General features: G+C 37.3%; 1 protein-coding gene across 3 annotated transcripts in view; it reads left to right on the top strand.

Moving 5' to 3' along the window:
- LOC121378637 (axin-1-like) overlaps positions 1 to 23,202 on the top strand; it is a 42,958-nt gene extending 19,756 nt beyond the window's left edge. For all 3 annotated transcript variants that reach the window (XM_041506904.1, XM_041506902.1, XM_041506903.1), the window contains exons 4-11: positions 7,694 to 7,796; positions 9,562 to 9,708; positions 10,358 to 11,028; positions 16,326 to 16,475; positions 17,366 to 17,611; positions 18,120 to 18,257; positions 18,756 to 18,968; positions 19,760 to 23,202. In XM_041506904.1, coding sequence (XP_041362838.1) covers positions 7,694 to 7,796; positions 9,562 to 9,708; positions 10,358 to 11,028; positions 16,326 to 16,475; positions 17,366 to 17,611; positions 18,120 to 18,257; positions 18,756 to 18,968; positions 19,760 to 19,886 — 1,795 coding nt within the window. In that variant the 3' untranslated portion in view covers positions 19,887 to 23,202. The remainder of the gene's footprint in view (positions 1 to 7,693; positions 7,797 to 9,561; positions 9,709 to 10,357; positions 11,029 to 16,325; positions 16,476 to 17,365; positions 17,612 to 18,119; positions 18,258 to 18,755; positions 18,969 to 19,759) is intronic.
- Positions 23,203 to 27,411: the final 4,209 nt, after the last annotated feature.

Below are 27,411 nucleotides of genomic sequence, written 5' to 3'. Positions count from 1 at the left end.
GTTTAGAGGGTTTTTGATTTCTGTGGGCAAATGTTAATACAGTGTTTCTCATTACAGCAACCCGACTCCCCACAGTCGGCTAGCTGCAATCTTAGTTAAAAGGAACGGGATGTCTTTGCCAACTGGCTTCACCCACTATAATATCTTTGTAGTATATTTTACAACATATCTATTTCTCGAGCTTTGTTCCCTGCACCTTGAAAGGCCCAGTCTACCCTTGGCTGGCTCTTAAAAAATGACTGTCCTATCTTTAGAAGGTTCTTTGTGGTAATTAAATTATCCCATCCTGTCATTACTGTCTTTCTACACATGTGAGGCCCCATTGTCGGGAGCTCTTTGAAGCTGCTGGCTGGAGTGACAAGCTATTATCTTGGTGCTGTTCGGGGATCAATTTGCCTTTGACAGTCAGTTGGGCTTATCAGACATGCAAACTTCAAAAGGCTTCAAATAGCACAGAGAAGCAATTTATGCACTGTTGATAAAAGGGCCAAGTCACTTACATGGGGACCAGGACTGTTATCACATGAATAGCCCTAGGCTTTGATCTCTCCTGGGCTGGTGTTTACCTGCTTTTTCACACCCTGCGTAGCTGCAGCCCTGCTTTCTCACTCTCCAGCTTTGTAACTGTCAACTGCTGGGTAAATTTTTGAAAAAAAAGCATGTTGTAGGATACAAGTTTATAACTTTATTTACATAATTTGAGTTAAAATTTGTATAAATACATAAAATAATGTGAATATGTAAAAGGGTAAGTATTGTTTTCATGTGGTTTTCTAAAAAAATAAAATAATAAATACAAAAAATAAATAAATTATAAAGCAGTTAATATTTATAATTGAAAATAGATGGTCCCAGACTAGTATTTATAGCCATTTATATTCCCAATAACTGTTTTAATGACCAGTTTATTTTGGAAACTATATGATTCACATCACAATATTTCATGATTTTCATGGTTGATAAAATGGTCAATTCAAAGCCTACTAGTAGGTCTATTTATGTGCTATTGATTCCTCAAAATAAATACAATGTTCCACCATTGTTGTCAAGCAAAAATACTTGACAAAAAAACATGTTTTCCACTCAAAATTCCCATGTATTTCTCACAGAAAAACAAAAAAGTAAATCAGCCATAGTCTCTATCAATGCTATTATGATGGGAAATATGAATTAGTGAAAGCAGTATCCTAAATGTTAAGAGGAATAATTTACCATTGATCACAGCTAGATACCAATAAATTAACTTTGAATTAATTTTTATAAAAACCTGATGTACGAGTATGTAAATTGAATTGATTGGTTAATTTTTCCATTAAAAAAACTAGTGCAGATGTAGTCAGGACCAATTTTGGACAACAAAACATTTTTCTGTGAGGTAGCTAATACACCAGCTCCTAAATTCCCCCGATAAAATTTTATTTGTTGTACACATGTTTATTTTTAAATAATAAACACTTAACACAACAACCCACTTCTGACATTATGGAGTGGGTTACAGTGAGTTAGATTTCACTTCAACCCTTGTAATATTACTATGTTTAAAATGTGTCCACTGCTACGAAGGGTATTAATGCGGTTTGACTTGAGCCCTCAGAGTATATTGAATACAAATGTATAGTCATGTAGCCCGTTGTCCCACATTACGTTTTTACCATGGATCATATTAAGACGTGTTTTTTTTCCAACATGTAGCTTTATTAAAATAATCCTGTACTTACGAGTTGTCATATTTTAAGAGTAAAATCTCTCTAATGATCTGTTCATGTAACACTTTTAATGTGCAGATGTTTAAATTATGGAAATGTTCTGAAATTATTTTATTAATCATTCATGATTTCCAGTTTCTCTAACATTACTTGGTGGGGTTTTTTGAGTTTTGTTTCTTTAACTCTTTCCTACCCATGCTCGACTTGGCTGTCTACATTCAGCTATCAAACATGATTCTGAACAACATGGTCGAATAACAATTGAACACGCTCAATGTATTTTTTAAACTTTTATTTGCATTTATGATAACAATATTATAGAAAAGAAAACTGAAAAAAACCTGTCAAATTTTGTTATATTTTTGATAACGTAATGTGCAATTAAATATTTACAAGTAAAGTTTCGTTTAAAATATGTCAAATATTCTAATTTAGTGAAAATGCAAGATGTTTTTTCAAAGGGAATATTTTCCAATAATGGTGATACTGGCTTTGTTGGGATCACTTGTGGTCGAGTGAATGTGAATATGAACTGTAAAAGCACCATAAACAGTCATGTTAACTATCATGGTGTAGGATTTAAAAAAATTAAATTAAATTAAGTTCTTATGTAAACGTTCATTAGGTTAATTAGACTTAAACCAGGATGTCCCATAAAATATAACAACAAAACAACCCTTTGTTTTCATACAAGTTGTGGTTAAAACGTAGGTTAGAAATGACAAATTTCACTTTGGAAACTTGGTTCTATGTAAATTTGGGTGAGAAAGAGATCATTTTTAACACAACAAAGATGTATACCTATTTTTGCTGTGTATTGTGTTCTTGTTGAAGAACAGTAGCAGCTATCTGTCAGTATGTAAATTGATCACTTGAGGATTAATTTCTTTGTCATCTGGTACATATATTTGACCTTTTTGTTTACAGCAGGAATGTAAGTAATCTCGGTTTGTGGTTACCACCCCTACTGCCGTACTTACAATGGTAGTCATCAGACACTGGAAGAGTTCACGTCTGGAATGTAGGGATGTCAGCTTGAGTGGGGAATCTAGGACTGGTTGATATACTAGCCTAACACTGGTGTTCAGTTGTTCTTGTGTGTTAGATTTCAGCATATTTGTTAGCGTTATTGGGAGGGGTGTGGTGCAGGGTAGGAGAAAGGAGAGGAAAATGTTATGAAAGTTTATCATAGATATAAAACAAACAGTCTTGACTTCCTGTTGTGTCCGCCAGTCAAATGAGTGCCCAGTTCTCACACCCATGTATTTATCATAGTTATCAGGTCATGTCCTTGTGACCTTTTTCTTTTTAAACACCATGGGCAGAATTTACAAAGCCTGGTTCTTTTTTTTCAAACAGGTGTGTAAGTATTGTAAATGTACACACATGTGTAGTAAGACAAAAAAAAAAAAAAAAGGCTGTATAAAATGAGCTGTATTTGATGGTAGCCCTGATCTGAACCAAAACCACCATATCAAATACACAGGATCAGCTTACTGATTAGACTGGACTTTGTTCTTTTCAATTATAATCACCTCCCTCCTCCAGTTCACTTTAGCAGTGGCCGATCTGAAGGGGCCTAGATTTTGCAACAGTTTTATTTTAATTTAATTTTTTACATTAGGAAATCTGAAGAATCCTTTCGAGAACGTTTGTGGCCTTAACCACATGTCATTCCCCCCCCCCCCCCACCCCATCCCCCCACCAAATTGAGTTTTCTGTATCCACCATTTTATTATCCATTATTTGTTTTTAATCTCTCTCTTTCTCTCTCTCGCTCTCTCTCTCTCTATATATATATATATATATCTCTTTCGCTCGCTCGCTCTCTTTCTCTTTTGCTCACACACACACACACACACACACTCACACACACACACACACACACACACACACACACACACACACACACACAGTTTCTCTCTCTCTCTCCTTTGTGTAAACAGGTTACCAATAAGGTTATTTGTTTTCGTTGTGGGGTTTTCTAAAACTCTGTCTTCAAAGTGAAATATGGTTATAATGCTTAGTGTTGCAACACGTCAAGTCTGAAAGCTTGAGAAAGCTGGTGTATTGTCTGAAAACCTCTGAAAGCAGTCCACCGAACATGGTGGGGTTTAGAGTGAGAGCTCTTGTAGCCTGACTGTAGGCTCCCAGTCTGGCTGGGTGGAGAGCAGCTGGCCTGGCAGTGCTCCGTTGGCAGTGTGTGGGTCACACAGATAAAAAGGCTACCTTTTGTTACTGGCTGGTGTTGATCTAGGCAAATCTGGAGAGAAGGAAGGCCAGTGACAAAACATAGCTTTGAACAAAGTAGAGGTCACGTAGTCAGCCACTGTGGGGGGGGGGGGGGGGGGTGTGTGTGTGTGTGTGTGTGTGTGTGAACCCATTCATATCACCAGCGCTGGTAGCTGATAGCTCCTCCATACAACAATACAGGACTGGTGTACAGTTTTATCAAATGAGTCCCACATTTCTCGGGTCCTGCTCGAAATCCTACAGTATTCAAATCGTTTCCTTAAGGATTAAAATGGCATCCTACTTGCCAAGGATTAAAATGGCATCCTACTTGCCGTGAAAGAAGTCTTACATACATGTATATTCTAGTCCAGCTGTTGTCATTGATTTTTATTATTTTGGTGAAAATAATTTAATACTGTAAATTAATATTTCTTTCTTTCACACATTAATGCAAGTTCGCAATATGTAATTTTCCCAAACCGCCATTAGTGTCTGCAACAAAATGCATTTAAGAGACTAAACACATAGCCTGTCTGGGACGGAACTCTCTGGCGTAGTCTGAGGTTGTGTCCACGACAGGCTTTCTTGAACAGTTCTCTGATGGAAGCATGTCAAAAATTTACCCACAACCACTTAACACATCAAAGGGTCTTGGATGAGGGGAGGGGTTAATAGTTTAGCCAAAAGTTTAGATATTTCTTGTGCAAAACTCGCTGTTATATAGCTCCAGTTAACTTGAGAAATTTAAAAAAACAAAAAAGTACTACAAAAGGATTAAATATCACCATCACTCCCCTGAAACAAGGAGAGTGACTTTTTGTTCCCCTTAACATGTGAATTTATGTAATAGTTAGAGGACGAGTAACAATACTTTATCGGCGTATAAAGGTAGTGTCGCACGAGACAAAGGCCGAGCGTTTTCTCGTGCGACACTACCTTTATACGCCGATAAAGTATTGTTACTCGTCCTCTAACTGTCTTAGAGCAGAGCCAAAGTCGTTATGACTGCACGTGCAGCAATACCGCTTATAAAGTGAATGTCTGAAGTGCTTTATCGGGATATAAATGTACTTCACGTGACCAAATATGAAGCTCCCATTGGACTAGAAATTCAGCTGTGCTCTAAATGCTGTTAATATCTTAAATTTAGGGGGAGAAATTAATCACACCACACTAATTTTGTTTTCATGGTGCAATCTACTGATGGAAAGAAAGCAAACATCAAACGAATACTAACAGGAAAGACAAAAACTTTTAGTCATATAGTGTCGGGAAGATACCTGTATTACTGACTTTCAGTCTGACATTACCAACTTCCAATCCCACATTACATCGGTGTAAATTATACACACTTGACAGTAATGGTGCCTGATAGTTGGGTCTCCAATACCAAGTGTTCCCTTTTTTCTTTCTGTCGGTATATATTAGACACTGACATGTGCTGTCTATTGGAATGGGTAGTCACATAGATTAGACACTGATATGTGTTGTCTATTGGAAGGGGTAACCCACATATGTATGTTGGAAGGGTAGCCCAGATATATTAGACACTGATATGTGTTGTCTATTGGAAGGGGTAACCCACATATGTATGTTGGAAGGGTAGCCCAGATATATTAGACACTGATATGTGCTGTCTATTGGAAGGGTAGCCCACATATATTAGACACTGATATGTGCTGTCTATTGGAAGGGTAGCCCAGATATATTACACACCGATATGTGCTGTCTATTGGAAGGGTAGCCTAGATATATTAATATACCGATATGTACTGTCTATTGGAAGGGTAACCCAGATATATTAGACACCGATATGTACTGTCTATTGGAAGGGTAGCCCAGATATATTAAGACACTGATATGTGCTGTCTATTGGAAGGGTAGCCCAGATATATTAAGACACTGATATGTGCTGTCTATTGGAAGGGTAGCCCAGATATATTAAGACTGATATGTGCTGTCTATTGGAAGGGTAGCCCACACATATTAGACACTGATATGTGCTGTATATTGGAAGGGTAGCCCACATATATTAGACACTGATATGTGCTGTCTATTGGAAGGGGCTGCCCGTGTATATTAGACATTGTAACTATGTTAAATGTGCAGTCATCCAGCTTTGAACAGTCACTTAGATGATGTCCCCTCTAGAAAATAAGATACATACAGAAGATCTTGTAATTCTTTCTCTGTGTAATGACACTGGATTTCATTTCCAACATCCCGAGAAGTACCTGTATAATGTATCATTGTATGATGGCAAAATAAGCTGACAGTCAATATGTTAAATGTGGGTCACATCTACTCAATTACTGGCCCAGGTGACTGGCATAGTTTAAATTCTACTCGTCCCCAGTGATTTCTACTGGCATGGGGCAAGAGGGAGAGCGTTAGTATCTATCACTGTCCTTTCAAATGTGCTTTCTTATCTAATCTTCTTGTGTCGAAATCATTTTTTACTCACCAAATAGCTGTAGATGAATAGTCAAAGATTGTGGTATGTGCTATCCTGTCTGTGGGATGGTACATATAAAAGATCCTTTGCCACTAATGGAAAAATATTGCAGTCTCCAAGACTATATCAAAATTACCAAGTGACTGACATCCAATAGCTGAAGATTAATACAGCATTGTTCTCTAGTGATGTATTTAAACAAAACAAACTTTATTTAGCCATAAATGAATAGTTTCTGATGCCCTTCCATATATAAACATTGCGCTGAGGTGTAACATTCCTTTCATTTCATTTCCAGTTACCATTTTATATAAATAGTGTGCTGAGGTGCCACTATACAAACAATCCTTTCCTCCAAAGCCTGGAAATCAATTTTCTCTCTTGGTTTGGCTAAGCGCACTGGTAGCCTGATCGTGAGGAATGTTTGGTGTGCATTACTATTAGCCAGGGGTCAGTTGGGTGCAGAGTTTCCAATCAATACACTTCATTCATGTCTGACTCTTGTTTACACTCAATGGATTTCACAGTTCACTTGAAACCCACACTGGAGATCAGCCCAAACACTGGCACAGAGCTCAAAAACACATCAGGTAGACACTGGTTAAATCACTACTTGATTGACCCTGTGTTCCCAGTTGTAATCACTTTGTGTGACGGTATACATTAGATATAAAATACAGCCGATTTACTCATAATGTAAGAAGAGGAGTCTTTAATGTGTATATATATATATATATATATATATATATATATATATGTTGAAAAAAAAAGCTATTAAATTTGAAGCAACAGCATACCTCCTTTTCCCTGTAAAATCACTTTAAATTGTCTTTTTCTTTTATTACTATGTATTTTTCTTTTACTTTCTTTCTTTTTTTTTTTTTTTTTTTTTTTCTTTTTTTTTTTTTTATTTATTTTTATATTTATTTATTATAAAAAAAAAAAAATTTTTTTTTTTTCTTTTTTCGGGGGGGGGGGGGATTTTTCTATTATTTTATAATAGTATATATACAGTAAATACCTGTATACTGTAAGGAGAAATTAATTTAAAGTTTTATTATTTCAGGCTCTATTTTTCAAACAGGAATTGCATCATGTTTTCCCCCATACAAATTGTTTTGTAGAATATAACTCTCCACTCACCCCACCTTCCTCCAATTATATTGCATAAACCAAATAAAACAAGACTGCTGACTAAAATGAAAACTCAGCTTAATAGTAATTGTAATTGTAATTGCTGGCTGATGATTGATGAGTTTGATGATGATCATTTATGGATGTTGTGTTGTTTTTTCAGAGATATACCTCATTACAACTGGAAGAGACATAAAAAGAACATCAAGTCCCTGGCCCAGCAGAACCGGGAGACCTACTCATCTCTTCACTCACAGTTTATTCCAGTATGTCATTAGCTTTCTTTTACTCACTCAAACACTGCAGTTAGAAGGGGGAGACATACTCACTCAAACACTGCAATCAGGGGAAGACGTACTCACTCGGACACTGCAATCGGGGAGAGACGTAATCACTCAAACACTGCAATCATGCAGAGACATACTCAAACACTGCAATCAAGGGAAGACATACTCAAACGTTGCAATCATGGGGGTGGGGGGGAGGCGTACTCATTTCTTTATTCCAGTATGTCATTAGCTTTCTCTTTTACTCCCTCAAGCACTGCTATGAGGCTTTTCTCCATTTTACGTGACGTCCAGTGTATCATCTTGGGGGGATTAAAGTCTATCAAAAACAAAGATATGCTTCAGATTTATTTCCTTGCTTTAGTTTTGTTTGTTTTATACAGCCATATAATTGTAGTCAAATTTAATAATATCTAAGTTAATCTGACGATAAAATACACTAAATATTTTAATTTGGAAATTAAATTGATGTAGAATCTGGTGGGAGTATGTATGCATTTAAAACAATTTAATGCCTTATGCTTAGAAGTACCTGATGTAGTTATTAAAAAAATGTCTTGTTTTCTTATGTTTAAGAGACATATATAAATATTTATGTTTAAAATTAATATGTGAAGATGAGAACAGGTTTCACCTTTGCATGTATATATTACTATTATTAGAAATGAAATCCGTGAAAAATGTTAGGAGTGCATGAAACAGTGTGAACTGGGAGATCCCAACAACTGTAGTTGCCTCCCTTGAAATGTCTTGTCGTAAACAGCCTTTGATGTTGCTGGCAAGAGATGAGGAAATTGATTTTAATCTGTAATAATAAGTGAAGTGATAAAACATCCGATTAAGTACTTAAAGCAAGCTGAAGAGCGGGCACCACTGAGGGACAGCCGACTCTGACTGAAGTTTCTTTGACCACTTAGTTCTGTTCTTTTGAACAGCGAGTTCAGACGTCCCAACTTCCCTTGCACATGTTGCACACACTGGCTACAAAGGAAGCCTAGCAAAGCTGTTCAACTTTGTATTAGATGAAACATTTTACAAATGTTTGACTTGGCTAATAGGCTTAGCTTCAATGCAGACTTGCATATATACTTGATTGCACTTCGTTTGATCACTGCGAAGGTGCTTCATTATGTTTTGTTTTTTTCTTTCAGTCTTTTTTTCTCTGCACTACTAATGCAGTCATTTGAGTACTGTTTATGTTAGGCAGCTAATTGCTGTGTTTAAAGATAATAGACAAACAAAAAAGAGGTCTTTTGAGAAGAAAATGAACTTCCAATGGTAATTTTACCACTTCTATAAAAGCATACGAGTAATTACTTTAGTGACTTTGTAAGCAACAAAATAGTTTACAGTGTTTCAGTCAGTCGGTCGGTCGGTCGGTTGTTTACTGAGGAGGCCTAGCTTTCAGGTGCTTTAATATTGGTCTGTTCAGCATTGGTTTGTTTGCTGTATCGACGGAGGATTTCAGCATGGTACTGTCACTGGTTGAACAAGATGACAGAGCAGTTGGTTAGTGCATCACTGAATCAGTTGAACAGTTCATCATCATCGTTCTATTGGTTAGTGATTGACTGAATATTTGAAACTACAACATTGGTTAGTGTTTTACATTGTCAAACTGTGTTTTCATAACAAATGTTAGGTTTTTTTCACTTTCCTCGTTGAGTATGATTATTAACCTTTGACATTTTGATTTCTGAGATTGTAAATCTGATTTTTATTGGACAAATTCATTTTTTATCAGCGGACGGAAAGAGCACCAAAGGATCGCAATATTGCTGAAACTGATCCGAAACGATTTGCATGTCTTCTTATCGAAAAGTTGGAGAAAGTGAAGGAAAAACTAGAGGCCGAAGCAAAAATGGAAGAAAAGCTGAGATCACTGAATGAAGTATGTATTCGGAAATATTATTTATCAACATTAAACTTGTTATTTAAAAAAAAGTTAAATAGATATATTTAAATTAAACATTTTAATAATTGTTTTACCCTTCCTGTTCCTGTGAAGAAGGAAGTGAGAGTAATCATTCACCTTTTCTGGTAAAAATTGTTTTGTGGGTTTTTTTAACAACACCACTAAAGTCCATTGATTTATTATTAATATTTATTCTTTGCCGAACATTTGATAATTCTGATGTTGTCTTAGAAAAAATCTGCTCCATTTGTCCATTAGCAGCAAGTGATCTTTTATATGCACTTTCCCACAGACGAGTAAGGATATATCATATCATGGCCTTGTACTACTTGTGTGTGTGACTGATTGGAATGGGAAAAATCTCAGAGAATGGGTTGACAGAAGGGTTCGATCCTGCAATCAGAGCACCTCACACTGTACTCATTGAGCTAGATCAGCTATTTATTGAAAATGTGCCCATCATGACATCAATAATTATTCAGCTCACTGTGCTAGCACAACAACTATGCTATACACCCTGAGTCATATCCTCCTGGTAAGTATGAATAGTAATGAAAATTAGAAACAGATTTTCTAAGTTTGAGTTTTTCTATTTCTAATAAACTCGTTGTCTTCTCTCCTGCAGAGTGAGTGTACGGAGGAGAACGTTTCCATGACGACCTCATTTTCCCACAAGAACACAACGGCTACCTCCATCATGCCCATCATGTCAACATCGGCCATTGAGGAGGAGACGGCTGAGAGTATCCTCGACCAGCACTGCTCCCGCATCTGGGCCAACTCGAACCACCACACGCCGAGCCGATCACCTGGCAGACACTCGCCACAAAGCAAGTCGCCTGACCGGCTGTGTCGCAAGCTCCAGTCCCAGACCCTGCCTGTAGTGGCATCGGCAGGGGGCCACTCACGTCGCAAGCGCGTCACCAAAGACTTTGTGTCCTCGTTGTCCTGTGATAGTGGCGTGGGTGAGGACAAGTGCGAGATGGAGACCCACCGTCACATCCACCATCACCACCACCACCACCACCCCTCCGGGATCCGCACCCAGCAGCAGATCGAGATCGAGGCGCAGAACTTGACAATGGGCTACTGGGTGGGGGACAAGCCACCGGGCAGTGCCTCGCGCAGTTTCTCCGAGGCATACACTGCTGGTGATCGTGGAAGGACTAGTAAAAAGGCATCGGCCCGTAAAGGGTCTGATACCAGTAGTTATGTAGACAGTGGCATCAGCAGTGTGGCACTGGACAAGGACTCTATACCCCGCATGCCGAACTGGAACGATCCAGCCAGCGAGAAGTGAGTATACATGTTCTACATCCCGATTTCAGGAGAGTGATTAATCGCTTCCCAATCTTAGATTATTGGGAGCCATTTAAGATATTGCTGTATTGATATCACATAAATCTACATGCTATTTAAATAACTCTCCTTGAACTAGTCTCAGGGGAGCGAGAGTGATGGCTCCCTGTAAATGCCAATTTATGGCAGTGTATGCCATTAATAATTAGGATGCCTTCACCACTGTTTACCGGAATGGTGTATTACACAATAAGGTAGCTGGTTGTATACCTTCATAAGAGACAATACATGGGTTTCGTTTAAAGGGACAGACCCTAGTTTTTACTGTTTAGATTATCCATTACCATAGAACCGAAGTGTTTCTGGTCATCCTGTTGTTTCGAATACCACAAAATGCATTTTTCATATTTTCAAAAACTCACATGCGTCTGAAAAGTAGCAGTTATTGATTCGAGTTCTAGTTTATTTTTTACAAATATTTTCTGGTTTTAACGTCACAGACTCTTTGTTTCATTCTGTTGTAACTTTATCCAAATGTGTTACAGGTCTGTAGATTAACTAAACTTAGTGTCCATTTTTAAAACTAGGGTCTGCACCTTTAAAATGTAATTGTGTGTGTGTTTTGTATTATGAAGAGGTGTTGTACATTTGGGAAGCAAGACTGCACTTTTAAATTGCTTATATTAGTGATATTCAGGACTACCGGTATATAATTATCTATATATATATATATATATATATATATATATATATATGATATATTTGTATTTACTCAGTTCCATACTGAACTTGTTTTGAAATATTTAACAAATGCAATCTGTATGAAATCTAGATTTTTGCACGCTTTTTACACTGTGTTTTAATTTAACTTTTAAATTTTTATATTGGAATTGAACATTTATTTATATACTTACCCTTGTTTGATATCCAATGGCTAATAGTTGGGGAGAAGGGGGTTCAGTTAATTTTAAGTTTTGTTTTTAATTGTTTTGAAATATGCATTGAGATAATTTTATATTAAACATCTTTGGATGCAACTTTCATTGACACGTTTATGGGGGGGTTTCGTGGATAGGTGGGGTGGGGTGTTACTGCTGCTACTTAGTAAAGCCTATTTGGTGGAAAGTTTCTTCTATTGCTATGTAGACAGTGTCAGCGTAACCTTGTCAAACACTAAATAGCTGTTTAAAAATGTATGAATTATTAAAAAAACCAAACATTCATTTCCTTTCCTTTGATCGTGTATGTAAAGTAAATATTCCATGCACCTAGTTCAGATATATAGATTATGATATTTGTACAGCATTAAGTGTGCTGATTACACATGACAGACTGTGGTCACTGGAAGACATTAAGACCATGATATCACAGACCACATTGCTCTATATCGGGCTTTGATCAGCAGAGCTGGCTGGCCTACTCTTTGAAATTGACATACATTTTTTATGTACTTTACACATGTCAAGAAATCAATGTCAGGCTGCACACTGAGCATGCAATTAATAGGACAGAAATGCCTTTCATGTCATTTGATCTCTTGAGATATTAAACAAAATACAGGTCTTTGAAAGTTTATGTGTATAATTTAGAAAATAAATGGCGCATGCAGTTATTTTAATAATGGAATCCATCAAGAAGTATATATAGGCTCAATTAAGCTAACACTGGCACATTTGAGCTGGAACAATGGCCCCATGAAATAACTTCCCTTTATCATGTAAAGCCTCCTTGTATCTGTGATTAATGGCTTTAGTTCACACATCAAAGGCTGGCAGATCCTTTGATGTTAGGAAATGTATGTGAATCACTGTGTTTGAGGATATCTGAGTGAAAAATGTTTGTAAACTTGAAAGTTTTGACATCAGACAATATTCCTACCATTGAAATGGAATGGACATGTTGAGACATTGTTTGAAGTGGGTCTCTTACAGTTTTACACAAAGAAATGAATCAATGCAATAATGAAGGTTTATGATGTAATGGAAATGAGAAACTGACTGCGCAAGAAGAGATGCATTCATTCATTCAGTTCAATTTAGTTTTATGCTTATATCCCATTATGGTTAAAGCATGCTGTTCATGACATGTTTTGGCGGGCTTTCTACCAGAAATAATTTAAGGGTACGTAATAAAAACAGAGCATGGGTTTGAAATGTTTTGAAACTGGACATTGCATTTCATATGCTTTGACAAATTTTGAAAACAAATTTTCTTACTATGATCTTTATAAAAAAAAAAATATATATATATATATCCATTAATTTCCAAGATTTTAATGTTCGTAAATTTACCGTCTGTACCCTCAGGAGAAACCCCTGTTGGCTGTCTAAATGTTTGTCCAGGACAGAGGTTAATGGTTGGTGTGTTTAAAGTTGGTGTAGTAGCCCTGACACTCAGCCAAACCAGCACTTTGGGTTCAAACTGGTACTGGGATAGGATTTTATGCTAATGCACTACCTTGCCAGCCTTATGTTACTCCATACAGGCTTTCTAAGGTAGCCAGTGATGAGTAACACTTCGGTCCGGTGACTTGTGGTCAGTACCTTGTCTACACATAATGGTACAAGAGAATTGATTGGTCCACATTGTCATGCTGTAATATACTCAACAACGAAAGTTTAGCAAATAAACGGGCTACTCTCGATTAAATAATATCAAAACCTATATTAGCTCGGCCATTTACCTTACGACCGACCGTTCAAAATTGCGCCAAATTTCCTCAATCAAAATTGCACACCCCTTTCTCTTTGGCATTAACGGCTCCATTCAAAATTCCATAGCACCACCACCACCCCCACCCGCCTGCTACCGATTCGATCCTGCTGCTGGTGCTCCCTTGCACCTGCCAGTGCAGACGGTCCCTCCTCTCCCCTCCCTCCACCTTTCCTGTCATGCGCTACAACAGCTTGTTCTGAATGTGCACGTAAAACCCTATGACCTGACCTGACCTGACCTTAGCAAATATCTTTTAAGACGTCTAAATTTGCCATGGTGGAATAAACTTTAAAAGAAAATCAAGTCCTCCTGTTGTGTTAGGCAAAGGTTGATGAGTTTATGTTGTTTGTAAATGGTAAACATTTCAGATGTGAATATTAATTAATAAAAATAAGTTAATTTATAAATGTTATGCCATTTCTTTTAGCATTAGCTAAACGTCCATTGTTGAGTATATATATATATAGTCAAATTTAACCCCTATTCCACAGATATTATACACTTTGTTGCCAACATACGGATGTCCAAAATAAATATGCCAAAATTAAGTACAAACATGCTGACCTCAAAATATTTCACCTCAAAACCACCAGCTATTAATAACAGTACTGTACTAAAGGACCTTGTTATACTTGGAACAGCTAAAAAAAAACCTGTTGTGTCAAATTTGTGAGATCCAAAACCCTGATTATGAAATGAACTGAGCACAGTATTTCATGCGAGCTGTCATTCTGTTTGTGTGTCGGTTACGCAGCTTTAAATTAACGCGGACCACCAGTCAATTACATAGTGAACGGTTGGGGGCGGGACGTAGCCCAGTGGTAGAGCACTCGCTTGATGCACGGTCGGTTTGGTGGACCCACTGGGCTATTTCTCGTTCAAACCAGTGCACCACGACTGGTATATCAAAGGCTGTGGTATGTGCTATCCTGTCTGTGGGATGGTACATATAAAAGATCCCTTGCTACTAATAGAAAAATGTAGTGGGTTTTGTCTAAAAATTTGACATCCAGTAGCTGATGATTAATAAATCAGTGTGCTCTAGTGGTTGTGTTAAACAAAACAAACTTGTTCTTTCCAAAGTTAAAGTTGCAAGCTTCAGTATCACAGTGACACTGCAAGTTTATTTGTATATATAAAAGAGCCCTTGATTTATCACAAGGCATAACCTGTGTGGCAGCAATGTGTTTCCTCTCTTATCGACCATATGTCAAAATAACCACATTATGTTAAGAAACCAAATCGCTTTAGATTAAAATGTGCTGAAGTATCTCTAAACAAATATTACTTTGCTTTATGATGTTTACAAAAATCCATGTACCAGGTTTTCAAAAAATGTCTACCATGATCCTTTGACATTTGGAGTATCCTTGTAGTATTCATGTAACGGAACCATCAGTGATCCAGATAAAAATTATATGAACCAATTAAGATTTAAAATATTGTATCCTGATTGAATACTCGTAAACCATCGATGTCCCAAACTATGTTCAGCTAATTACAAAAAAACATGAATATGATACTTACGGATAGAATATTTTATATTTTTCAGTTACGGTACATGAAATAAAATATATTCCAATCAGTTAACGAAAAAAATCAATAACATGGACATAAAACAAATAAGTTAATGAATTTGTCATCTGGCACTGTCAGGAGATTAAAGATTTGTTGTAAAATATTTTTGACGTTTAATGTTTCCACTGGTGGATAATGACTCAGATCTGTGTTTTATGGTTTCTTAAAAATAAAAATACTGTCACACCTAACAAATCACACATTATTGAATTTCATTGTGTTGTGTATAAAATGCGTTTTGGGCTGCTATAAATATCAAATGAGAAACACATGTATTGGATTTGACAAATTGTGTAATTAAGCATGACGTTTGTAAGTAATAATTAATTTAATAGTAAGAATGTTTTAGTTATTTCTTTTATTCTGCAATCCTACAGGAATATTTTGGAAAATCATTATTTATTTCATTTTGTGTACACAAATCGAGTATTGTCAACCTAGCAAGGCTTTTGCCGTATGACGTCATACAAGATACATGACATAATTCTTTGTAAGACACTCGCTACATTCTATCACATTCAAAAAGCGTTTCTAAACTACAATTCAAAAACAAGTATACATTTTTTGTATTGTTATTGCAAAACTAAAATATATTTGCATTTACTGTACTAAAACAAATGATTTAAAGAGTATGTTTATTGAAAATTTAGTCTGAAATACTCGGGTCGAGTCGGGCTTATGTCACGAGATTTATCTAGTAATCATATCCTGACAATGAATACAGTGATTGCATGATAAATCGGGAATAACTGGTTTAGTACCAACAGCTGAAAATATTTTATTATTAAATCGGTGGCTATGAGTTTAAAAAAAAGATAAAATCATTATTGTTAATCATATTCAACAGAGATTACTTTGTATTCAAAGGAATTTCATGTGGTCATTAATTTGAAAAACTGTTTTCTTATAAATATTTATAGTTTTTGCTTGACATGATCATGGCAATGGTTACAGAATTATATTCCATGTCTTATAAGGTTTGTTTTTTATTATCATTGCAGGGTTATGCAATGGATGATGGACAGTGAGCGGGTACAGGAAGTGAGCGCCACCTATGGCGAGTCTTCAGAGAAGAGTTCAACCCACAAGCGGTCACACCGAGAAAGACTGAGCGTGTCTGTAGGGCCAACCATGCAACCACATAAACAGAGGTGTGTACATCCTCGTCCATGCTTCACTAACCAAACAATGCATTGGTTTTAATTCACCAGTGGTAAAGTGCTCGATTGATGCGCAGTCGATGTGGTATGGATCCCCGTCAGTGGGCCCATTGGGCTATTTCCAGTTCTATCCAGTGCACCACGACTGGTATATCAAAGGTCGTGGTATGTGCTATCCTGTCTGTGGGATGGTGCATATAAAATATCCCTTGCTACTAATGAAAAAATGTAGCGGGTTTCTTCTTTAAGACTATATGTCAAAATTACCAAATGTTTGACATCCAATAGCCAATGATTAATAAATCAGTGTGCTCCAGTGGTGTCAGTAAACAAAACAAACTACTTCTGTTAGAATTCAGTTCGTCTTTACCATCATATTTTCACATTAAGTTCTTCAGCTCTAAAAACCCACTTTCAATTCCTGTTATGTAAGCTCATTGATTGAATGCTCAAAACACAAATTGAATGTGGGTAAGCTCATCCCCATTATTATGATTTGCAGGGGTTGATATAATTAGAAACCGCAACCAATTCAACGAAAGTTTCGCTATCTAAATGAGTTAGCTCTTTTATTTGACCAGTTCTAAGAAAGTTTCGCTATCTAAATGTGTTAGCTCTTTTATTTGACCAGTTCCAAGAAAGTTTCGCTATCTAAATGTGTTTGCTCTTTTATTTGACCAGTTCCAAGAAAGTTTCGCTATCTAAATGTGTTAGCTCTTTTATTTGACCAATTCAACGAAAGTTTCGCTGTCTAAATGTGTTTGCTCTTTTATTTGACCAGTTCCAAGAAAGTTTCGCTATCTAAATGTGTTTGCTCTTTTATTTGACCAGTTCCAAGAAAGTTTCACTATCTAATTGTGTTTGCTCTTTTCTTTGACCAGTTCCAAGAAAACGGGTGCTTTTAGTGCTAGTCGTCCCACATCGGTGGAGCGGGCGAGTATCATGCCCTTCCAGCCAATGGGAGCCAGTCAGATTCAGCCGAACCAGCCATTTGCCCAGGACCCCTCGATGCCTCTCCCACCTCCCCCCAACCCCATCACCCAGATAGAAGAGGCAAGACGAAGAGTGGCCAACATGGCCGATGAGTCACGGTCAGCTTCTATCACGCCAGGACCGGTCAAATCAAAGTACGTACTTCTAGTGTTATAGTCGCACCACATCTTCAGAGATGACTAATTATGTACTTTTAGTTTTATATTCACGGTGGATTTTCCCAGATCATTAGTTGTAAATTTACCATTTTGTGTTTTTAATGTGGTAAAGGTACTCATAAAACATTGTATGGAATCTCTTGTCTAAAACTCCGTTTCTCTCATGAAATGGTAATATTTCACCTTCAGTCATGTGAAATTTATTTCTGAATGTATAACCCTCTACAGTTTTGTCCATCACTCCCCAACAAAACATTTTCAAATCTTTTCTGGAAATTGATAAAGGCTAATGTCGATGATCAGTTGATGATGGCAAAGCTTTGGTATGTGCCGTTGGAAAAAGAGGTATAAAATGTCTTGCTGTTAATTGGAAGGAGTCCTCTTGTTAATGGCAGCAGGTTTCATCTCCTATTTTCTAGATCTTCAGAGATTCAATTTGTTAGACATTCCTTTCCTTTATTAAGTTATTCTTGTTGTTTCACAGATCATTCACTGGTGTCCCGAGCCGTGAGAAGAACAAGGCAACAACGACGACCTTGAGTTCATCACAGATGCGTACCATGCCGTCTGCTCGCACAATTCCCAGTGACCTTGACATGTCAGCAGGGAGCCAGACTTTCGAGTATGTCCATTTGCTAGTCGTCCACTGAAAATACTAATTGTAACAGGAAATCTTGTTTTCTCTTCGAGTGTAAGAATTATTGTTGAACTGGTAAAGGGAGATAACTTGACAACTAAGAATTAATTTCTTAAAATCTGTTTGGTCAAAAATTGTTGGTCACATATGATTTTAAATATCATTTGTCAGATCCGACTCTCATAGACATGAAAATTAACTGGTAGTCAAAAATATGGGATTTCAAAAAGGTACGGAGTACTCAGAAAATGTTATTAATTGCATCAATTCACAGAACATTAAAGGAATTTGCTCAGTATTTGTATTATTTAGGAACTGTGTTCATGTTTAATCAACTTAGAAATCCCCATACCATAACTAATAAGTCTACAAAGAATTTTTGCGAGTTTGTTGTTATGTTTTTAGGTTTATTGAGAACTGTGGAAATACTTAGAGCAATAAAAAAAACAAGCATATGATATGAATGTATTTTTTATTCTGCAGTCGGTCCAAGGTTGCTAAGAAACCTTCCACCGGTGTCGCATCGAACAACACCTCCATGAACACCACAGGCTCATCGTCTATCACCGACGGCAACCAGACGATTGTCGGGATTTACTTCGGGCAGGAACCCATCCCATACCGTCACGTTATTACAGGCCGAACAGTCACCCTCGGCATGTTCAAGACACTAATTACCAAAAAAGGAAGCTTCAAGTAAGTTGATAATATGGTAAACCAGCAAGGTTACTGTTTAAAACAGGTTTCTGTCAATTCATATATGGTTAATGCGGAAAACATTACATATGGAATGGGTACTACCAAAATTATTGTTGGACAGGTGATCTGTAGAATTTTCTCTGATGCAAATTATGCTATATCATTTTGTTTTGTTCTAATGGTAGGGTTTGTTTCTGAAGCAGTGATTTTGGAGATTTATTGAGGCTTTTCCACTCCTTTGACATAGCAGAAAGAAAATGTTAAATTTCCTGAGTTCTAAATATTGTTACACTTTTCCTACAAGACTAGAAATTTGCATTTTAATTATGTAGCTAATGACAATGACAGCTGTCATATTTCTTATGGATAATGAAAGAGTAAGAAAAGAGTGGTTAAGTGTTTTATTGACAGTGAATGCAGTTTGACAGTTAGAAAATATTATTCATTTCTTCGCATTTGCCCAGTGGTAAATAGTTCACTTGATGTGTGGTCGGTCAAGGATTGATCCCCGTCGGTGGGCCCATTTTTCGTTCTGGTCAGTGAACTACGACTGGTATATCAAAGGCCGTGGTATGTGCTATCCTGTCTGTGGGATGGTACATATAAAAGATCCCTTGTTACTAATGGAAAAATATAGTGGGTTTCCTGTTTAAGACTATATGTCAAAATTACCAAATGTTTGACATCCACTAGCTGATGATAAATAAATCAATGTGCTCTAGTGGTGTCATTTTTTTGTCTCTTAGTTTGTTACATGTTATAAAGCAGCAATGTGTGTCTTGTTGCAGGTACTTCTTCAAGCGGGACAGTGATGAGTTTGGTGAGGGTGCTGTGTTTGAGGAGATCACCGACGATAGTGCTGTACTGCCCATGTGGCAAGATAAGGTCGTCGCCAAGGTCGAGAAGATGGACTGAAGTGCTGGGCATTTTTTCTCTCTTGCACATCAAGAAATAGTGAGATGCTGTCCACAGCAAGAAATAAGCTGCTTACCTTGGCTTGGCCTAATTTCGAACCATCATCATAGGCATCCGCCATTCACACAGGATTGTGTCTGGTGAGCCAAGGTATTTCAGCTGATCTTGGTGTCAGTGGAATATATCACATATTGTGATACCCAGGGACGAAAAGACATAACCAGACTCTGGGGACGAAGGAACAAAATGTTTTTGGTATTTCTGTTCGAAGATACATGGCATTTCCAGGTTGTGGATGGAAACGTGGAGATATTACGGTGTTCACATCCAAAGGACGCACAGTTTTCAGATGTGTCCCAAACCTCAAAAGAAAAGGTTGTGACTGTGTAATAGTGTTTTATGGTGTGGTATGGATGCCGTTGTTTCGATGCTGTTGTTATGACCACTGTGTTTCTCCACATGATTCGACGGAAGAGCAAATCATGACGGAATTGTATGCAACAAAAACAAGTCGACGAAACTGGACCATTATAGTGCCAGAATCCGAGACTAATTTTTTTTAATAAAAGTGTTCACAGCATAGAAATAACGTTTTTTTATCACCTATGTACCCACTTTGTAACTTGACATATTTTTTAAAACATGGTGGAACATTTTGTCAAGCATTGATGTTTGGCATTTGATGATACTACTTGTGGAAAGATATATTCATGAGGGTGCTGCGCTCTGTGTTTTACGATTTCGTTCGACGTAGTCAAAGACATGAAAGCACAGAGCTGGTTGTGTACAAAACTGTATATAGTTGTCTATTATTGGAACATTTATTTTATTGCCTCAGGGGAAGTCACTGGATCAGTGTTCAGATGACTTATTTCAATCACTTTTTTTGCTCTTGTTTTTTTTTTAATGTTTTTTATTTTTTTAACTTAAAACATTTCATATCTAGCATGGATTTGACAGCTTCCATATTTACAGAGAACGAGAATGCTAAATACTTCAAACCTATTTTTATTTGATGTTATTTTTATAAGTTAAGATTTGTAAAATTTTAGTGCATATTTTTATTACCAAACAGTTGCAGTTGCATAATTTTTAATTTCAGTATTTGTTGACTTCTGTACCAAGATTTCTTTTCTATCAAAGTTGAACAAATTGTCAAGACTTTGTGTACTAAAATGTTAATTTTATTACTAAGAAAAATAGTGAAAGGTTCATCAATAATAGAGGTATGTGATAACCTTGTTTCCAAGGGAGATAATTATCATTTTAAAACTATTGCCTGGAAGCTGTTAAATGCTTGGGACTAATTATTTTCACCTTCATCAGTGTATGTGGCAGTTGAGTGAGTTGTCATGGCAACAGACTACAGGGTATCTGCCAAATATCTTCATTCATAGAACATATCAGAATGTAACAAGATGCATCTTTTTTACTGTAGACCCAGAAATGTTAACACTCAAATCATAATAATAATTTTAAAAGAACTATTATAGTATTAATACAAAACAAATGTAAGTGTGGGTGGATGGGTTTGTGTGTGTGAATGGGGATGTGGTGTGTGATATCCAGTTCAGAAAGCAGGGAACATTTTGTGTTTAAAAAATTTGACTGGTAATTGTTTGTGATGTGTTGAAAATTGAGAAGCAACTATAATTTAATGTTTTAGAACTGTGTAGCAATCTCTGAAATTTGCATAGCGAATCGTGACATGATATTAAACAAAATGATCTGTAAAGTTGTCAATTTAATTTTCATCATACATTGTTTTAACTTTGAATTAAGTTAAATATCTTGCAGAGGATACTTTAAATCCTAGATAAAAACATCCTGATGATTTGTGTCAGATTTGAGTGCTACCGGAAAGATATGTGTCCTTTTTCTTTGTTGAAAAGCTCAGCAACTCAACTTTCAAGACCCTGAGAAGGTTTCTACATTTTTTATCCAATGTTATTTCCTCGTGTGCTCAATGTCATCAAAGTAAAGAGCCGACATGTGCTGTTCAGCTTTCTCTCCGATTTCAGATTTTTTGTGTAAAATAATTTTTGATCTGAAAAGCTAACCAAATATCTTTGTTGAGGTTTCAGCTTCTATAAAGTGACAGACCCTGTTTTCAAAACATGACGACATTTTTTTACTATTTTTGTTAACAAAAAAACCCCATTACTTGTATTTTAGTGTTCAGATTTTCCATACATACATCCAAAATGTTTTTGGGCTTCCTAATGTTTGTAATACCAGGAAATGCATTTTTTATCATTCTAAAAACAAACATACCTCTGAGAAGTAACTGTTATGGAGAATAGCTCTAGTCTATTTTTAGAGGGCATTACCCCATTTAACGTCACAGACTCAAGTTTAATTCTATTGTAACTTTATCCACATGTGTTACAGATTTGTAGATTAACCAAACTTAGTGTCCATTTTCACAGGTTAAAACTACGGTCTGCACCTTTAAAATCATATCAGCTTTCAAAAAACAAATTGGTATCACATCCCTAAAAGAGTAAAATATACCAAAGAATTTATGTTTCTTTTTTATAAACCGGCATTCAGATACCTTAAGATATTTCTTGAACTGGATTCTTTGTAATAATAATGATACTTGTGATGTTATTGCAATGAAACCTAGTGTTTCCATATATATGTACAACTGTACATTCCTGGGTCTACAGTAACATTTCATAACCAACATGACATGCTAATCTGTCCTTGATAACAAGTACTGTATTTGATATGATAAGTGCACAACAATTGTAAACTAATTCCCTCCAAATGTAAAAAACAACAACATTGTTTTCAAACCAAAGATTTATAATGCTATTACAACTTGGAATGAGTTAAATTGACACTATTGAAGAAAACCCTTAAACCCCTCCAAAATAAAACATGAATAAAAAATAAAAACTTAATGATTTCGGTATTAATTTGTGTTACTGTAACACACATGGTTATCCACTTGTTATTAAGAGTATAGCATATATTCAGTTTAAAAAAATTTAATAGAGTTTTTAATTGTTTTTAAATTAACTAGTGTTATATAAAACATGCGTCCATAGTTTGTTTTTACAACATTAAGGTATAAATTGTAATGTTGTGCATTTATTAGGTCACATTTCGTGAATGCCATGTTGGGCGGGTATACGGGTGGGGTGAGATACAAACTGTATGTTACAAGCGGTTCATAATGTTTGTACATGCAAAAGAGCCTCTTGCATGAAGCACCTTTTAATAAGATGTTGTGCAGAAAATATCGCATTATATTGTCAGGATTCGTTTTTTTTTTTTTTTCAGCCTCCAAATAAAAATTGACAATGATCGTCTTTGTTGCGTTTTCTTTTTAATTTGTTTGATATAGTATTTGTTTTACACAAAAGTGATAATTGTATTCTTCAAAACACATCAAAGGAAAGGCGTGTTTGACTAGTTATTCATGTGACTTGTTCTCGCAAAAGGTGCAGGATGTAGTCTGATGGTAAAGCAGTCGCCTGATGCGCTGTTGGTCTAGGATTAATCCGTTGGTGGGCCCATTGGGCTATTTCTCATTCTAGTCCATGCACCATGCTGGTATATCAAGGCCATGGTACGTGCTATCCTCTGTGGGATGGTGCATATAAAATATCCCTTGCTGCTAATGGAAAAATGTAGCAGGTTTCTTCTTTAAGACTATGTCAGAATTACCAAATGTTTGACATCCAATGGCCGATGATTAATAAATCAATGTGTTCTAGTTGTGTGCAAAAAGTCTACTTCACTGCTACAGACAATAATAGAAGATGGAAGCCTGGCTGTTTTAGGTTTTTAACAAAATGGAAGTCTTGGAGCATTAAACTTTAGTCGGCACACATTTGCTTTTAAAAAATGAATTAATGTTTAAATACATTTTAATTACCCTGCCAAAATGGACTAAAGCAGCATGTCCACTTGTGCATTTGTGCATGGCTAAAATCCCATGGAATGAAATAAAGAGGACTCCGGTGCGGTGTATGGCTGCAGATATGTTTCTGCCGAGTGCATCGTGTTGTGTTAGTTATGAAATGTATACGGAAATCAATCTTAAAAAAACACAAGTGGCCATGCTATTTAATACTGATTCAAGTCTTAAGGTGTTCCAGCGTTTGATATGCTTCTAAGCATACACTACGCGATGCATAATGAAAATAGAACTTATTTTCTCAAAATGGCAGCCACCCCACAGGCAGATTTAAAAAGTTTATAACTTTACATAAAATAACGAGCAGAATCGGCAAATTTTAGAAATGTAGATATCTTATGCCAACGTTAAGACTCATTTTGTTGGAACTAGTCACACTGGTACACTTTTCAACAGGGTCAGGTGCGATGTAGCTCGGTGGTAGCCTCCTCGCTTGAGGTGTAAAGTTGACTCGGATGGGGGACGGGTGAGATGTGCGTGTCCTTTCTCAATCTGTGCCACTTGACTGGTACAAATGCTTTGGTATGTACTGTCCTACATTGTTTCTGTGGGAAATTATTTCAAGACATTCTAGAAATACTGTAACACAAGTAGTTTATGGTTTGCATTGTTTTGTATCACTTCATTTTTCAAATGAATTCAGAAGGCTTTATTTTATAACGCCCTTTCATATGTACTCTGTCTGTGAACCACCCCTCCCCTCTTATACTTCAAACATATTACCTGAACCCCCAGTCATGATATCTAATTTATCCCAAACTGGTCAAATTCACAATTTCAGGAGAGCAAGCAACAAACAAGAGGAGTCATGTTATTGATAGGAAGAAAATGTTTTCACAAGATCCCAAGCATATGACGGTGTACCAAACTTTGGTATCTAGTTCTATGAATGTTACGGCTGCACCTCAAAAGCCCCTACTTTGCTGGATTTTTTTTTCAATGTCATTTTATTCCTAATGCCATCTTTCTGCGGTAAAGTGTCGATCAACAATTTTGTTTAAAAAATAATTCCCATACCCTTGCAGTACACTGATGTGATAATTTGTGAAATTGTCCCTACTCTGTATGAAGAGGTTGTTGATGAAGCTCTTGAATCGATAGGGATCCTGTTGATGTTCCCAGTACCTGAAATCACTTAAAATTGTGTGTTAAGTGATTGTACATAATATGAAACTATCACTTGAAAATACTACTGGGTCACGAGTTGGAAGAGAGCATGTACATGCCACATGACTCCACTTGTTAATTACCATGAAGACTTATACGTTTGGTGTGTAACAGCCAGAAAAGAAGTTTGTTTTGTTTAACGATGCCACTAGAGCACATAGATTTATTAACTGGATATCAAACATTTGGTACTTTTGAATCTTAGAGAGGAAACCCACATTTTTTCATTAGTAACAAGGGATCTTATATATGCAACATTCCACAGACAGGATAACACATACCACGCCCATTGATATACCAGTTGTGGTGCACTGGCTGGAACGAGAAATGGTCCAATAGGCCCACCGATTGAAAGGAAGGAAATATTTTATTTAACGACGCACTCAACACATTTTATTTATGGTTATATGGCATCAGACATGTGGTTAAGAACCACACAGATATTTAGAGAGGAAACCCACTGATGCCACTTCATGGGCTTTTCGATTAGCAGCAAGGGATCTTTTATATGCACCATCCCACACAGGATAGTACATACCACAGCCTTTGTTACACCAGTTGTGGAGCACTGGCTGGGACAAGAAATAGCCCAATGGGCCCACCGACAGAAATCGATCCTAGATCGATCGCGCATCAGATGAGCTTTGTACCACTGAGCTACATACCACTGAGCTACATACCACTGAGCTACATACCACTGAGCTACGTACCACTCCCCCACCACCAAATGGAGTCGATCCCAGATTGATTGCGTATCAGTCGAGCGCTTTACCACTGGACTATGTTCCGCTCACCATTCATAAAAGGCTACTGTCCTAGTTCTACATGATTACTGTGAAGAGAGTATACCATAGATATTTATTTAATGTAACTGATAAGAAGACTTCACCTTTACAAGGAAAATTGACCAAAAAATAGTGGTGGGTGGGACAGCCTTGATACCCTCCTAAATCCAACAAGATACTTATTGAATGTCTTAATATCTACAAACATCTATATATACTACTCAAAAGAATTTAAGGGTCAGACGATATTTTCAACATTATTTTCTGAATGTCAATTATATTAGCTAGACCATAATGTCACGCATGGTATTGTTCCATTTTGATGAAAGTGGGTCTAAGCAACCCATAAATGAATTAAAATCCACTGTCATTGACACTGTCGACTAGTTCTAATGGCGAAAACATGCTTACATTTGCACGTAAATTAGGGCGAAAGCGAAAGGTCTGCTAAGTGCCCATAACTTGCTTTTTCACAAAGCGCTTCATTTGCACGCTTTGCACGTGTATTCCATGTTCCCAATGCTGAATTTCCGTATAATTGGAGCTTGCGTTCGTGTACGGTGCACACTCCAAATTCGACAATGGTACGACTTCAACTGACTATCGAAGATCGAGGAAGGGCTATTGCTTGGCTTCAGGATGGCAATACGCAAAGAAATGTTGCTCTGAGACTTGGTGTCAGTCAGAGTGTCGTTGGCCGACTGTGGCAACGGTACCAAGCAACGAATTCTGTTCGAAATCGTCCACGTTCGGGAAGACCCCGAAGCACTACAAATAGAGAGGGCCGCTACATCACCAATATGGCTCTACGTCAACGCACAACCACTGCACGCCGAGTACGTGACAATCTGCGGACTGCGACTGGAACTCGAGTGTCTGATCAAACCATACGCAATCGTCTGAGAGCCAACAATCTACGCTGCCGTCGCCAGGCTGTTCGACCATCACTCCTACCACGTCACAGAATGGCCAGACGTCACTGGTGCACGCTTCATCTGTGGTGGCAACGTGTTCAGTGGGGTCGAGTGATGTTCACTGATGAGTCCAGGTTTAGTCTCCAGTTCAACGACGGTCGGGTTCGTGTCTACAGACGTCGTGGGGAGCGCTTCGCTGACGTTAACGTTAGACAACGTCACCGGTTCGGTGGTGGCAGCGTCATGGTGTTGGGCGGCATCACTATCCACCACAGGACCCCCCTCTATGTGGTGGATGGCAATCTGAATGGAATCCGCTATCTGAATGAGATTATCCGGCCGTTGGTTCTCCCAGGCCTTCAGCAGATTGGCGGTGGGGCAGTTCTGCAGGATGACAATGCCAGACCCCACCGCGCCAGGGTGGTAACGGACTTTCTCAGACAACAAGGTATCGCCAGGATGGATTGGCCAGCATATTCGCCTGACTTGGCCCCAATAGAGCACGCCTGGGACGAATTAGGCAGGAGAGTTCGGGATAACCATGCCCCTCCAGGCAACCTTCATGATCTGGGTCAACTTCTTATGGCAGAGTGGCAGGCCATTCCCCAAGAGTTCTTCAGACGTCTGATCAACAGCATGAGGCAACGATGTGTCGAGTGTATTCGCGGCAGGGGTGGATTCACACACTATTAAACGAATGTTCTAATGTGTAAAATCCATGTTTGACA

Source organism: Gigantopelta aegis, chromosome 8 (assembly GCF_016097555.1).
Source record: "Gigantopelta aegis isolate Gae_Host chromosome 8, Gae_host_genome, whole genome shotgun sequence".
NCBI classification, from domain to species: domain Eukaryota; kingdom Metazoa; phylum Mollusca; class Gastropoda; order Neomphalida; family Peltospiridae; genus Gigantopelta; species Gigantopelta aegis.
Note: the sequence above shows the minus strand (reverse complement) of the source record. Positions and strands in the feature narration are given on the sequence as shown.